Below are 14,590 nucleotides of genomic sequence, written 5' to 3' on the forward strand. Positions count from 1 at the left end.
CCTCACTCCCTGTCTTATAACTCTTAGACTCTCTCTCTCTCTCACACACGCGCACACACACACACACACACACACACATACATACAAGACCTTTTCTTTATTTAGACAATAACTAATCAGGGGGAAGTCGTGGCCTAATGGTTAGAGAGTCGGACTCGTAACCCAAAGGTTGTGGGTTCGAGTCTCGTACCGGCAGGGATTGTAGGTGGGGGGAGTGAATGTACAGCGCTCTCTCCCACCTTCAATACCACGACTGAGGTGCCCTTGAGCAAGGCACCGAACCCCCTGCTCCCCGGGCGCCGCAGCATAAATGGCTGCTGCTCCAGGTGTGTGTGTGTTCACTGCTGTGTGTGTGCACTTTGGATGGGTTAAATACAGAGCACTAATTCTAAGTATGGGTCACCATACTTGGCCACATGTTACGTCACATCAGTTACAAATGTATCTGGTACATGTACATTTGTACATTCCCTACTAAAACGGCACCAATTCCAGACATAAATTCCAGAGACAAAGGAAACTTCTCCCGCTCAAAAATTCACGCCTGGTATTGGCTATTCCACCCAAAGTTAGCTCGAAATGATCTTTGCTCAAAAAAACTCTTCTTTTGAGACGACACTAAGACTTCTCAAGACTCTACTCTGGAGTTTGATTTTCCGGCAGTTTTTATCTTCAAGTAACTTCGATCCGCTGTGGACTTTCCTATCTTCAGAAGAAGACAAAGAAAACTTCCAGCTCACTTCTAAGAGAACTCAAGAACCATTGTCTACCGCATCAGGAATCTTGTTCAGCAATCGAAGCCAATGTAAGTATTTTTGCTTTTGTTGACACTTTAAGTTATGTTTAGGGTAGTGTTTTAGTAAAAGCTATTTTATAGGCGATAGAGCATTAACCGTTAGTGCCACTCACTGGACATTTCATTTTAAAAACTGCTGGGATATCTACAAACGTAATGAAAGGTTGTGTGGTTCACGTATATTGGTTCGGGATGAAACTGAACTGAACTGGACATTTTACTTTGAAAGTGTTGCGAAAAGTGCACTTGACAGAAATGATACCACAGCCCAATTGTTTTCCCAAGTTTTATCTGAGAAATATTTACCTGACACCAACACAACCAAACTGGTAGACACAACTTTACAGTAAAAAATAACAACTAATAAAACACCCTAATTACACAAAGCGCTGTGATAAGCAGCAGAATTTAGAAAAACATTTAATTAAAATAAAGGAAAACATTTAAGTGATGAACTTAGAATTCAGTAGATCTTTTATGCATCCTCACAAAATGTTTAACTAATGAATCAGACTTCCAAGAGCTACCTGAAAAATACTAGTTACTTAAAAAGTCAGAAAAATTGGAAAACAACTGAGGTATTGTCAAGATTGTCCCTCTCTTCACTGTTAGCATATGGCTAGCTCTAACGATTTGAAACATCTGACAAAGAAAAGAACAACAGAAAATGCTAATGAACCAGCACTTAGACATCAAAACACATTTCTAGATGCGAGGAAGTTATCAAAGTAAAAAACAAGGCAGCACAAATGAGAGCGGAACCAAACCAACAAATCACAGCTCTGACAGTAATTTGCAGAGAGGCTAATTTTATGTGGCGTAACCAGACTGAATGTTTTCGTAGCACCGCTACTTGAACTTAGCTACTCCCCAACACTGTCAATGACGAGCTCTGCCCTCTCTTCACTGTTAGCATATGGCTAGCTCTAACGATTTGAAACATCTGACAAAGAAAAGAACAACAGAAAATGCTAATGAACCAGCACTTAGACATCAAAACACATTTCTAGATGCGAGGAAGTTATCAAAGTAAAAAACAAGGCAGCACAAATGAGAGCGGAACCAAACCAACAAATCACAGCTCTGACAGTAATTTGCAGAGAGGCTAATTTTATGTGGCGTAACCAGCCAGGGGAGACGTTTGCTTTTAACAGGCATCTGTTTGGGGCCTCAGAATCTACACCTAAAGGAAAAAATTTTCTGAAAGCATCTGACAATTCATCTTACCGTGACAAGAACACGCAAACATCAGAAGAGAAGAGAAGAGAAGAGAAGGTCCATAATTCAGGAAAATAGACAAGAATAGAGAGTGTAAAGATTAAGAATTGGGTAAACGAGAGAGTTTGAGGTGTATCATGTTGCAAGGGATTTGGAGGGTCAGGTCAGAAGGAGTCTATTAGTCTAGAAAGTCTACAGTGAAACAAATAATATGGTGATTCACAAACCCAATTGAGATGCCCAACACTAGCAGAAAAACACAGCAAGATCTCATTAGTCCCTAATCAATGTTGACATGTACTTAAAACGTGCTGTCTGCATGTTTTTCAGTGTCTGGATAGTCAAATCTAAAAAAAAACAAAAAAAAATTATTGCCAGACATAGAGATTGAGGGTGTGTCCATTGACAGGAGGAGTGTAATGTGAGTAAATAAGTGTGAGAGTGAATATGAATGAACAGAATCAGGAGGATCCGATTACTGAGTCTCAGTCTAATGACACTGTTTATCAAGGCCATTTCCTGTGTCCTTCTACAATTATACACACCCTCCAACATCACTAATACATATAATAGACATTTCATCCCTGATAGAATAAATATCATTTGCAGTATAGTACAGGTTCAATAACGAGGGATTTGATATAAAGCCTATAAAGTTTCTGAACCAACATCCTAGCAGCATACTCACGGCTGTGATACAATTTTCCTACAGTCTCATTACCTTGGTTTTTAAGATGCTGTGACAACTTAAAAGAAATCTAGTTTTTAAAAACATCTATAAAGACCCATGTGTTCAGTTCTATTAAGTTGACTTCAGCTGGAAGACTTTTATGGGTTCTGTGGGCAGGTGTGTAAGAAAATGGAGGAGAGGAAAAGAGAGATAGAAATAGAAGATAGAAAGAAAGAACAGGGGAATGAGATTTAGAAGATAAAAACCAGTGAAGCAGACCATCACAAATTAGCCTCAGACCTGCACGGTAGTGATGGGAAGTTCGGATCATTTTACCGACTCGGACCTTTGAGTCTCGTTCAGCAAAATGAACGAATCTTTTTTCGAGTCATTTCGTTCATTTTAGCAAAATATAATTAAAATGTTACGTGTTACTTCCCTAATACGTCTACTACTTTCGCAAACGTTGATCACACTACAAACAATACAAAACTGCTATAAGAAACAGAAAAGATTAATTCATTGTAAACTTACCTGGGTCTTCAGTCTATGATTAGCTTACCTCACCTCTTATCTGACAAGTCTTCGGGTTTGAGTCGTTCGTTCATCACGTGACAGCCCCATACGCTTAACATATGCAGTCTGAGCCAGAAAGAGTCTTTCGAATCATTCGTTCTTTTGTCATGTGACGTGACAGCATTGGATAGAGAAATTAGTTCATTTACAAGCTTCCTTACAAATGGGTGCATAGTTATTATTATATAATTATTATTTACTCTTACAGTTACGTAATGCGTTTCTGGTCTCAAATTGTAGCTTTTTACTTCTTACAGTTTATAAATGTGTGAATTTCTGTCATTATGGTTCTTTTCCATAACACTGAATGTTGTAACAAAGGTAATAAATAGTTGGTTACTATTATTAAGTCTCTTTCTGGCTCAGACTACATATGTTAAGCTTATGGGGCTGTCACGTGATGAACGAACGACTCAAACCCGAAGACTCGAGAGATGAACTAATCAATTCTCTTTCTGGCTCAGACTGCATTGGTTAAAGCTTATGGGGCTGTCACGTGATGAACGAACGACTCAAACCCGAAGACTCGAGAGATGAACTAATCAATTCTCTTTCAAAATGAACGAATCGTTCAAGAATGACCCAACACTACTGCACGGCCCACAGATCAATGACTTTAACACACCTAACACGTGATACACACCTATTCAACACCATAGACTTCAACTGTTTTTATCTGATGCTCATTCATTTTAGACATTTAAGGATGTCCATGTGAGCCACCAAAGGGTTGTTTTTGTCAGATTTATTTATTTCACTTTTAGCAACAATTATGTCCCCGCTACTCAGCCCAGACAGAATCCGCTGTCATTTTTTGCATTTCTTTGTTGGGAGATTTTTGGGATGTATGGTGTATAAAACTACAACACTGGGCCTACAACAGACATCAATATACACCATGTACATACAACATAAGAACACACAAACAGGTATCAAAAGAACAAGTTTTTGATATAGGGACACACAGAAGTAATCAAAGCACTGACCTTAAAGCTCCAGTAGTTTGGCTGTTGCTATGGAAAGAGAGAGAAGAGAGAGAGCAAGTGTTACTTAGACATTTATCTCTGTGTGTGGTGAAACCTCATACACAGTCACCATCTCCAACCATCTTTTGTGATAAAAGAATGTGAAGGAAAATATGAACAGAGAGAGAGAGAACAGATCCCAGTGAGGATATCTGTCAAAATTTACTGAGAATTTTGGACTCACATTCATTTCAACTCACTCGTAATAATAAGCAATTGTAAGTAACTACAACTAATATGTTGCATTACTTAAGGCCTATACACAAGAAAGGTAGAGCTGCTCTAATTACTGCTTTATTATTTATTCTGTAATTACAATATAATATTTTCATTCACCATTTGATGCAATACGTATTTATACCACCAACGCTAACGTTCAAAATTAAGGGCAGAAGGATTTTTTTATGTAAGTCTCTTATGCTCATCAAGGCTCCATTTATTTGATCAAAAATACAGTAACATTGCAAAATATTACTTCAATATGAATTTTCAGCATTTTCAAGAAACAATGTGCCTGCTTATTATTTTTTTGTGGAAATTGTGATACATTTTTTTCTCCAAAATGATGAATATAAAGTTCAAAAACAGCATTGCTTTGAAACAAACATATTTTGTAACATTATAAATGTCTTTACGCTCACCTTTGGTCAATTTACATTACATATAATTAAAAGACTTACTGAGTCGAAAACTTTTGGTAGAGTATAAGCAGCAATTAACAGACTTTTTACACCACATATGCGGCTTCATACGCAGCATTTGCAGAATAAAGACGGCATTAATGCACATGGTGACACAGAGACACATGATTCCTCTTGTCTGGTCATCATATGGAGCTGTTCTGAATGGGCTGTCCCTCTAAATGAGTCTGCATGAAGGTATTTTGAGGCTTTCTCTCATCTGTCCATCAGCTGCCCTGTCTGACGGACTAACTGACAAGATTGCAGAAAAAAAATTAATTAAAAAGATCCCCTCTGTGTCTATGCTTGGCCTGCTGCCCAGACCTATCAATCATACTGAAATTGGTCAGCTGTCTGAAGCGCTCACACCTATCTCTCCCATTTCATCCGTGAATTTCACATTTACGGAAAGTCAAAGACATTACCAGGTAAAACCAGATTATAACGTTCTTTTTTTATTTACTTGGTCACTTTTGACTCTTTTGTTGCAATTTTATAAAAAAAAAAGAGAGACAGAGAGAGAAAGAAATAAAAGTAATTTAAATCACTGCCATTTCCACCACAGAATGATTCGAGATGTGATGGAAATGACACTGTTGTGAAAATAATATTTTAAACACTAATTTGTCTGTCATGTACATATGCCCGCTGCATTATTAGACAGACAACATTACATTATTAAAAGACAAGTTAAATAAGCTAGTTAGTCTGAAAAATGTGGTTAATAAAGTGGTTTATTTTCTTTATTCAGTTCATTAAGGCCACAGGGACTAAAGTGCCCTGAGTTCCCATATATTCTTTGAATAAAACTCAGACTGCCGCTTATTTGGTGAACCCAACCCTGATCGATCAAGACCTTTGAATATTTCATGGCCAAGTCTAGACTACATAGTCAGCTGATTAAAAGTGTGTGCGTGTAAAATCATACATTTAGAGAAAAATATATTAATTGGAAAGCTTAACATCAACTAAACATTTCCTTCTACACAAGGCCAAAAATGCTGCTGAACTCCCTTGAAGCAGGATGTTGATATCAATGGTGTATAATAGCTCACCGCTCATATAGCAGTACTTCAGCATTATATTTCTAGTAAAATAATATTCTGTGTATTCATTCACCTGCTTTCAACTTTGTGCAGTTCATCCTGCCAATGCCCTACAAGGAGCAGCAATAAGAAAAATACATGCAGCTCTATGAAGCACTACTGCAAACATGTGCTGCATGTATTTACATTAAATACACACAAACACCCCAAAGTTGAGGTTAAGACACTAGCATACACGCATTGTATCAGCGTCTCTCCAAAAAGAAAATACCACACATACCTATAATCCTATAATATATATTTCAGTGTTGGTCAGTGTATCTGTGTTGCTGATATATGGAAAAAAACTGGCCAACCCTTCTCTGTGTTTATTCTGTTATAAAGCAGGTTTAACTGGTTTCTCATCTGAGCTGCTTTAATGAATGATTCCGCCCCTCCAGACAGAAATGGGTCAGATATAGGGGCAGGGCCTCACCTGCAGGGATTGATTCTGGGTTACCTGATGTCAGGTACTACTGAGCGGCAGATGGAACCATTGCATTGCTGCCAGGAGGTGTTCTGGTACTGAAGTTCAGCCTAAAGCCAAGCCTTTTGTACAGTTGATGGTCAATCCGAGGGGATAAACCGTACTTTGGAACAGCTTGAGATTTAAGTGCCTGCTCAAGGACGTAATATTAAATGTCTCCCAGCAGCATTTTTAAGCCAAAGCATTCTCGTATTACTTGGGACATGATTGTCTGAAGCATGAAAGGAATGGCAGTGCAGCCAGTCTATACACCCCTTATATTCAACACACACTCAAACATTCACCTAAAATGTAAATGTAAACTAAAAGTGCATGATTCACTGGATTCACTGGCTGATAAAAAGTGGACTTTAAAAGTGGTCCCCTATCAGCATGGATATAAGAAAAGCTATTGGACATTTCTTTATTATTTTTATTATTCATAATTTCAACAGACCAACCCTAGCCACTATAAATGCAAATGTATATTTATTTATATATATACATTAAATAAATATAAAATAAAATTATGCTCGTAAATTATTTTCTCAAAAAAGTACTAATACAATTTACAAAAAAGTTATATAAAATTACATAAAGTAAATATATAAAAATACATGTATTTATTTATTTATGAACCACATTTGCTTTTGATGACATCCCCCAAAATGAGATTTTGTCAGTTTTAGCAAACTCCTAGCAACATATCTCAGCAAATTTGTCTGAAAAGTATGGCTAAATTACAAGCGCGCGCACACACACACACACACACACCCCTTCACGGCCATTTCAATTTGTGCTGTGGTCTCCGGCCAAACCACAGAGGAAGTGAAAAATTCACAGCAATGAAAAGTCTCCTAAATCATTTCAATATGACAGCCCTAAATTTCTGTCTTTGACATAGCTTTTGATAAATAACTGAAATAACACAACTACCGATGCCATCATATTGAATCATAATTGAGGGGCCGCTTCAGTGTCTTATGGATTTATGCACTGCAGGGCCGGTGAGCTGTGGCTTGGTGATGTTATTTTCCCCTAACAAGCAGAATTCCATGGAGCGGTATGAGGCCGGCGTCCTCAGTTGCTAAGAAACAACTCTAAATGGGGGATAATTGGCTTAGATAATTGTACACACACACACACACCCCTTCACGGCCATTTCAATTTGTGCTGTGGTCTCCGGCCAAACCACAGAGGAAGTGAAAAATTCACAGCAATGAAAAGTCTCCAAAATCATTTCAATGTGACAGCCCTAAATTTCTGTCTTTGACATAGCTTTTGATAAATAACTGAAATAACACAACTACCGATGCCATCATATTGAATCATAATTGAGGGGCCGCTTCAGTGTCTTATGGATTTATGCACTGCAGGGCCGGTGAGCTGTGGCTTGGTGATGTTATTTTCCCCTAACAAGCAGAATTCCATGGAGCGGTATGAGGCCGGCGTCCTCAGTTGCTAAGAAACAACTCTAAATGGGGGATAATTGGCTTAGATAATTGTCTAAGCTGCGGCTGCTTTTGCCAGCAGAAAATCAACAGCATGTTTAAGGGTTCATAGATGATACAGGTGCATCTGAAAGGAAACATTTAAAAAAGGGATAAATCATACAAAACAGATTTCTTTCAGAACGCAAAGCTCCCTTCCCACATCACCCAGTCCATTTATGGAAACTAAAATTCTGTTTATACCTGATACTAACATTCATTTCATATGGACAGCACTAAATATGAGGGGTTCAAATTGTTTTGTGATTCGATCACTTAACCCACATTTGGAAGCAGCTGAAAATGCGAATCTATCAGTTTCACCTGTCAATCACCAATTGCCCTAAAGTAAGTGTTTATTCGACAGTTACATAAAATAATGGTGAAATCTTTGCAGAATTTGCCTGACATCAACAAGCAGCAACACAGACCACATGAAAAAGCACATCCAAAGTACAGTTAATACAGTTACTTGACTAAAATAACTGAAAATTCTGCTTCTGCCACTAATGCTTGTGGTGAGATTAAAATTTGGATGTAAATGTAATAATATTGTGCCATTTTATCAACAAGCACTGATGCACTAACTTTAAGAGTGACTTTGAAAACATTGGTGTTGAAACCATTTTCACCCAGAAATTGTAGTACATTTAACAAATACTTACAAAGAAATGGCAAGTAACACTGAGTTGAACATGAAATTTTGAAGTCCCACTAATGCTTGTGGTGAGATTAAAATTTGGATGTAAATGTAATAATATTGTGCCATTTTATCAACAAGCACTGATGCACTAACTTTAAGAGTGACTTTGAAAACATTGGTGTTGAAACCATTTTCACCCAGAAATTGTAGTACATTTAACAAATACTTACAAAGAAATGGCAAGTAACACTGAGTTGAACATGAAATTTTGAAGTCAAAAAATCTAAAATAGTAGCCTACTTTACTATAAAATGCACGCCAATATTCTTCGTTTTATTCACAAGTTTGAAAAAGCATTTTTAAAATGTAGCCACAAAATGAGAGCCACGAGTACAAATGGTCACAATCAACGCATTTGCAACATGTTACTATCAGATGAAAACAGCTGACCAGTTGTGATCTGTACTGAACTGCATTGACACATGGAAGTTAAACTATCAGAGGTTATTTACATAAGCCAACCTCAACCCTACAGTAAGTCTTAAAGGTACAGGAACAAATAGAGCTTGCTATTAAATGCTATAAAGTGAAAACTGGTATTGATATAAATTATGACACATTCTCGTGCAATAATCCTTAACTAGCATTAATCAGGAGGTCAAAATAAAATACTGCAAAAGTGCCATAGAGCATGTCCCCTTTAAACCCACCTCCTGCATGCATCAGAAACATAGTGGCTTTTGTTTGCAAGTCAAATGCCACCATGTGCACCTATACGTCAGCATTACAACCCAAACCACCTGTATTAAAGCAGAAGCACATCCTCGTGCGCGCTAAACACAACAATCAGGCCTGAATACTAGTTGCATCTGATCCTGTGACCAGCATTAGTCTCCACCTGAGAAACATGTGTCAGCCCTGCAAGACTACATCCAGCTATACACTACCTGACCCGCATGCAAAACAGCTCTTCCTTTCCATCACATGCACACACGCACACAAATACATACATTCAGAACATTCATGCGCAGATACACTCACACTGTAAAAATCAAACCCAAGCGGTGTCCATCTGCATGCAGTCACCACGTCAAACAATCTCGCAATAACCAAACAAATGAAGCCGTCAGCGCGAATCTCACCTGCACCTGCATGCATGTGCGCTAGTGAGTGTGCGTCCTCCCTACACACACACGCGCGCGTGTGCGTGTGTGCACACTAGCTAGATGCCTTCAGTCTTAGCAGCTGGCTGTCAGGTGTGCAGAATACTCATTCTCTTATTCCTGCTCTCTCTCTCTCTCTCTCTCTCTCTCTCTCCGGCACATGCGATGACAGGTTCTTTATTTAATTCATTACAGCATCGGCTGGCTACTGGCTGCTGCTTTAACTCTTCCGTGCTGGAGTCTCGGGAAAAGGCTGGCAGAGGGTAATTAACTCTCCTCCCGCCGGTTTACACACCGTTGCACTCATATGTCCCCTCTCTCACTCTCTTCTTGTCCTCTTCTTCCCTCCCCCTTTCCATATTCCACCACGGCTGCAAATAAATGAGGAATTCCTGTTAAGCGTCTTCCTTCAAAGGTGAGGATATTCCAAAACTCTTCCTATTTTTCTTGTCTCTCTCTCTCTCTCTCTCTCTCTCTCTCTCTTTATTCCTTGTTCTCTCGCGCTCTCTTTCTCTCCAGGCTGACCTTTGCAATATGATAATTTTACAAACAGTGTTGGTTACAGTGTTTATTTCCTTTTTAGTATAATGTTAGGCTTCAGTTACAGAATCAGAAGTCTAAATTTTGAATCAGTTTATTTTATAGGTTTGTCCATCAACTTCAAAGTATTTTTTTTCATATTGATTCATTTTCAGTGTACTGTATCAATTTCAAATTGAATAAAATTTTAAATAATGTAAATTTAATTGCAGCGTGTTATTTACTATACTTAAATTGTGTAATACATATTTCAGCTTTACATCGGTCGTTCTGCCCTCTGAGATCCACATCTGCCATCAAAGCCAAGTTTTGAACAACATGAGGTAAATAGTGAGTAAATAGTGACAGAATTTTGGGGTGTACTGTCCCTTTAAACTAGTTTAAGAAGCCTGACAGGGACACCTGATAGTATGCCACAACACAGTATATGCTGCTGACCAGTACTGTAGGACATTTCAACAGGAAAAAAGAACAAGAACAATGGATTGAACATGAAATCATTTTCTAGGGGGATATATTGATGGCGAGATATTGGGATGATGGGTATAATTAGAAAGCCGAGGCAGAAAAGTCTCTTTTTTGACAGTCATCCCTCTGAAAATATCAGTGCAGGTGGATTTTGAAAGACTTGAGCGTAAACATGTCTGTTATACCTGCGTGTCTCTCTCTCTTTTCATGCGCACAGCTGATTGGCTGATGCTGGTCTGATGCAGTGACATCATCCTTATTTGAATTCAACATTACGTCACCCTCCTCCATAAGAACCAGTTGTTCCATTCACAGAGTGGCTGCTGTTTCGCTGCACTCTAGCATGCAACTGCCTGTTTTCTATGGTGAGTACAAAATGTTTCAATGACATTTTGACAGCGTTTCTCAAGCTGTGTAAAAGCTGGGGAGATGGGGGCATATTAAGGCTATGTCACCAGTGACTGAAGTGTTTGTATGTACTGCAGGCTCCATGTGTCAATGCCTCTTTCAGAAGACCTCTCAGATGGGTACAATTTCAAAGCCACATGTTGTGTATCTTGTGTGTGTGTGAGAGTGTGTCCATGCATGCTTAATGTAATTTACACAAGCAGCACATGTTCCTGAATCAACATCCTTTCGTAGTTACTGGAGTAACACTGCTGTTAACCAGTCAGAGGCTTAAGGATGTTGAACCAAGAACCCGTCCTATGTGTGTGCATTTTTCCAAATACACACACTATACCAACATTGATAATAATCAGAAATGTTTCTTGAGCATTAAAATAGCATATTAGAATGATTTCTGAAGGATCATGTGACACTTAAAGCTGAAAATTCAACGTTAACATCACAGGAGTCAATTACATTTTAAAATATATTCAAATAGAAAACAGTTATTTTAAATTGTAATAATTTCTATAATATTACTGTTTTTACTGTATTTTTGATCAAATAAATACAACCTTGCAGGGCTCTACAGTGCTACCATTTCAGTTGCATTTGCAACTGAAAACTACTGCGTGTGACTATGAAAAAATATTTAGGAGCACCAGTGGACTGACCAGATCTTCATCATACTTGTGATTGTGATCGCTGAGGGGAGCTTCAAAGGTTTCTACTTGTTTTTGCAGCGTTGAGTAATGTATCACAGACATATCTCATGAATCCTTTCATAAGCACAGTGTAGACAGGGTGTAAATAAGAGATTAATTGTGCAGTTGTCACGTCTATGTTCCTGTTGAGTTCCTGTTTTCCTTATTTGGTCCTTCCAGTTCCTTTTCACATTATTAGTATCACCTGTTCCTTGTTATTAGTTATCCTCATCACCTGTCTGCCCCTCGTTATCTACCCTATTTAGTTCTAGCCCGTTCAGTTCTCCCTTGTCTGGAATTGTATGTTGATGTCTTCTCCTCGTGCTATGTGTGATTCCCTATGACAAGACTAAATCCCTTTGTTTCGTACTCCTGGTCTCCTCATTCCACGCTCCTCACACTACCACCGACTGTGACTGCAGTGTAGAGACTTAATTGTATAATTATAACTTCATTGATTATAAATGTGAGATCGTGATGAGCTAAGATGAGTGACAGCTTTTAATGATTTTTAAGGGAGTTTGTAAATGTGATACTGATTTAATACAACAGTTCAATAGACAATAAGTTAATATTAAGTGACTTACATTGTCTGACTATAACACTATTGTCTGATTTTGCTCTATTTCGTCGTTGAAAATAGTTTAAAACAAAGTCACAGCTCAGCCGCTGCGCATCTCCATTCAAACACAGCGGTGTCTCGTTTATGAATGAAATGCGTTTTTAAAGGAATCTTGTGAGTCAGTGATTCATGATTACCCATTCATAAATACTGTCCATTGCTTCATTCCCGAATGAATCAGCCGTTCGAATGAATCAATTGAATGAATGATTCAGTGATAAAATCAGTGACTTGTCGCCACCTGCTGGCAGTTTGTTTCATTTTAAAAGAATCTTTTCAGTTCTTTAAATCATTTAATATTTCTATATTCAACATTTTTTAAAACATTAATCTTAACATGAATTTATGGATTTAATTGCACTCATGCCACCTCTGATCCTCATTAGATGTCTAAAAATACACCTACATGCCACTTTTGTGTTCTTCTGTGCCACCTCTGTACATATTAATTTTAATACTGATTTCATTTGATTAGTAACTTATTCTTCTTATTCTACTTGTTCTTATTCTGTGGTTTTAATAAGAATTTTTAAAAAGCTTATAAAATATAATTTTAAAAAAAATTTGACATAAAAGATTACATACTTTTAATAAAGTTAGAAAAATGCCATTAAAAACAAAATTCCACTGTAAATCACTTTAAGGAGTCAAATATCACCTCGTAATGGGAAGGCTAATTTTTGATCAAATTTTTGATTATTGATTAGAAGGTGCTCCTAAATTTTTGACTGTGCTCCTAAATTTTTTAAGTTAAAAAGAAAAATAAGCGTAGAGCCCTGCCTTGGTGAGCATAAGAGACTTCTTTAAATAACAATACCAAAATTTTGAATGGTAGTGTACAACATCATCTCTAATACGACATCAACTTATTAAATAATAGACTGAAAATATGTTAAAAATAGCTCAAATAAATACACTTTTAATAAAAAAAAATTCACAGAAGACCATGAATGGAAGTTACTGTACTTAAAAAAAATAAATAAATAAAAAATAAAAATAATATATATATATATATATACAGTGGGTACGGAAAGTATTCAATTCACCCTCATACCATTTAACGCATCAAAAATTAAGGCTGCAGAATGTGACAAAAGCAGTATGTCAGAATTCACAGTACTCATAAAAGAGTAGGCAAAAAGTACCCAGATGATCTACTTCAGACGAGATTCTGAAGTGCACATCCAATTATTATCTCATGAGGCCACAGGAGAGGATTTCTGAATGCCAGTGAAGTGACGCAACTGATGCTGGTAAATCACAATGACAACATGGCGAAAGTAGCACACATTTTACTATATAAAACATACTTTTTAGCAGTCCCAAAGTAATTTCTTATTCAAAATAATTACCCAATCAAGAGATTATGCCATTTCAGATGCAGAGTAAGTTATTATAAAGTGTCAAATAATCACATTTGAGCTTCCATGTTTACCATGTTTGATGTGCTCTATGTATGTGTGTTAATGTTTATATGTAAAATTAAATCTGTTCATCGCATAAAGCAATCATGCCTCTTCAGGAGACTTGGATTATATGCTCGATTTATATGGATTGATTTTACAAAGTTTTTTGTACTTCTAGATGTGTTAAGGTTTTGGTTGCATGGACTTTCAGTGGATGGACAAAAAGTATGAGTGAATATCTTCATTAGTGTTCCAAAAATAAACACAATTCTATTAATGTGTTTGGAAGGACATGAAAGTGAGTAAATGATGACAGACATTTTATTGAATAATTTAGTTAAGAAGAGTTAAAGGGATAGTTCACCTTCAGTTGCTGGTCCCCATAGGGGAAGCGTGTGTAAGGCTGGGCCACGGGGTCTTGGGGCAAAAATGCCACTAATTTGGACAAAAATGCACCTGCACAAACAAATTAAATCTATGACGTCTGCTGCTAACAAAGTGCAAATGAATAGAAAGTGTTGACTGCGAATTAAATGAAGATTTGCTCATGTTGCACCGTATTTCCTTTTAGGTGTCTTTACAGTGTTGTGCATTATAACCAATCAAACACAATTCTGTTGCGCTTAGGAATGCAATGGCCAATCAGAGGCG

The 14,590-nt window shown here is 37.4% G+C and overlaps 1 protein-coding gene across 2 annotated transcripts in view; it reads right to left on the minus strand.

The window, feature by feature from the left end:
- The window catches only part of srcin1a (SRC kinase signaling inhibitor 1a), a 66,655-nt gene that overhangs the window by 48,334 nt on the left and 3,731 nt on the right, over nucleotides 1–14,590 (minus strand). For both annotated transcript variants that reach the window (XM_016293444.1, XM_016293445.1), the window contains exon 3: nucleotides 4,247–4,273. In XM_016293444.1, the coding sequence (XP_016148930.1) occupies nucleotides 4,247–4,273 (27 nt within the window). The remainder of the gene's footprint in view (nucleotides 1–4,246; nucleotides 4,274–14,590) is intronic.

The sequence above is a fragment of the Sinocyclocheilus grahami genome, unplaced genomic scaffold (assembly GCF_001515645.1).
Source record: "Sinocyclocheilus grahami isolate Dianchi unplaced genomic scaffold, SAMN03320097.WGS_v1.1 scaffold302.1, whole genome shotgun sequence".
NCBI lineage: Eukaryota > Metazoa > Chordata > Actinopteri > Cypriniformes > Cyprinidae > Sinocyclocheilus > Sinocyclocheilus grahami.